The sequence below is a fragment of the Penaeus vannamei genome, chromosome 24 (assembly GCF_042767895.1).
Source record: "Penaeus vannamei isolate JL-2024 chromosome 24, ASM4276789v1, whole genome shotgun sequence".
Lineage (NCBI taxonomy): Eukaryota > Metazoa > Arthropoda > Malacostraca > Decapoda > Penaeidae > Penaeus > Penaeus vannamei.
In genome coordinates, this window is record NC_091572.1 from 23132902 (window position 1) to 23133536 (window position 635).

Below are 635 nucleotides of genomic sequence, written 5' to 3' on the forward strand. Positions count from 1 at the left end.
AAGAGTCAAGAGACCCCATGTATACCAATGATAAGACCCCTTACCGGCTTCCCGTGCCCCGTATGCCGCACAAACAGAGGCACTCCGCTGGGAGCCCAAAGCCCCACCAACGTCCAAGACGCCATGACTGTCAAGAACCCCACGTCCCTCCTTTCTTCCTCCCTCGCAAGGACTCACTACCTGGACGGATTCCACACTGGACGCGTTCGCTCGCTCCTTCGCTGTCCTTTGCCCCCCCTCCTCCCTCCGGAAGGAGTACTGTACTCCTCTACTCTTCCCTTTTTCTTCTCGTCTTTTGCTTTACTTCCCATTTCTTTTTCTTCTTTCGCCTTTCCTTCTTTCTCAGTATATTGCTCATTTCTCAATGATTTATCTGCTTTCTCTCCTTCCAAGTCTTTAATTTTCGTTCATTTATTTTTATCTCTATTTTTTATTTACCATTTCCTTTTCTCTTTTCTTTTCCTCCTGAGTCTTTTGTTTATGTCTATTTTTCTTCTTTCTTTCTCTTCTATCTATTTGGTTTAGTAATAGATTTTATCCGCAGCGGCCTTATATGCATTTTCTTGCAGTCCTTCGATTTGTTCAAGTAATTTCAAGCCATACACTTCATTGAGCCATTTAAGGATTATATAAAA

The 635-nt window shown here is 43.1% G+C and overlaps 1 protein-coding gene across 1 annotated transcript in view; it reads right to left on the minus strand.

Annotated features, from left to right (window-relative positions):
- The window catches only part of fy (fuzzy planar cell polarity protein-like protein), a 14173-nt gene extending 13966 nt beyond the window's left edge, over positions 1 to 207 (minus strand). Inside the window, exon 1 of the mRNA XM_027354328.2 lies at positions 45 to 207. Coding sequence (XP_027210129.2) covers positions 45 to 125 — 81 coding nt within the window. The 5' untranslated portion in view covers positions 126 to 207. The remainder of the gene's footprint in view (positions 1 to 44) is intronic.
- Between the last annotated feature and the right edge of the window lie 428 nt (positions 208 to 635).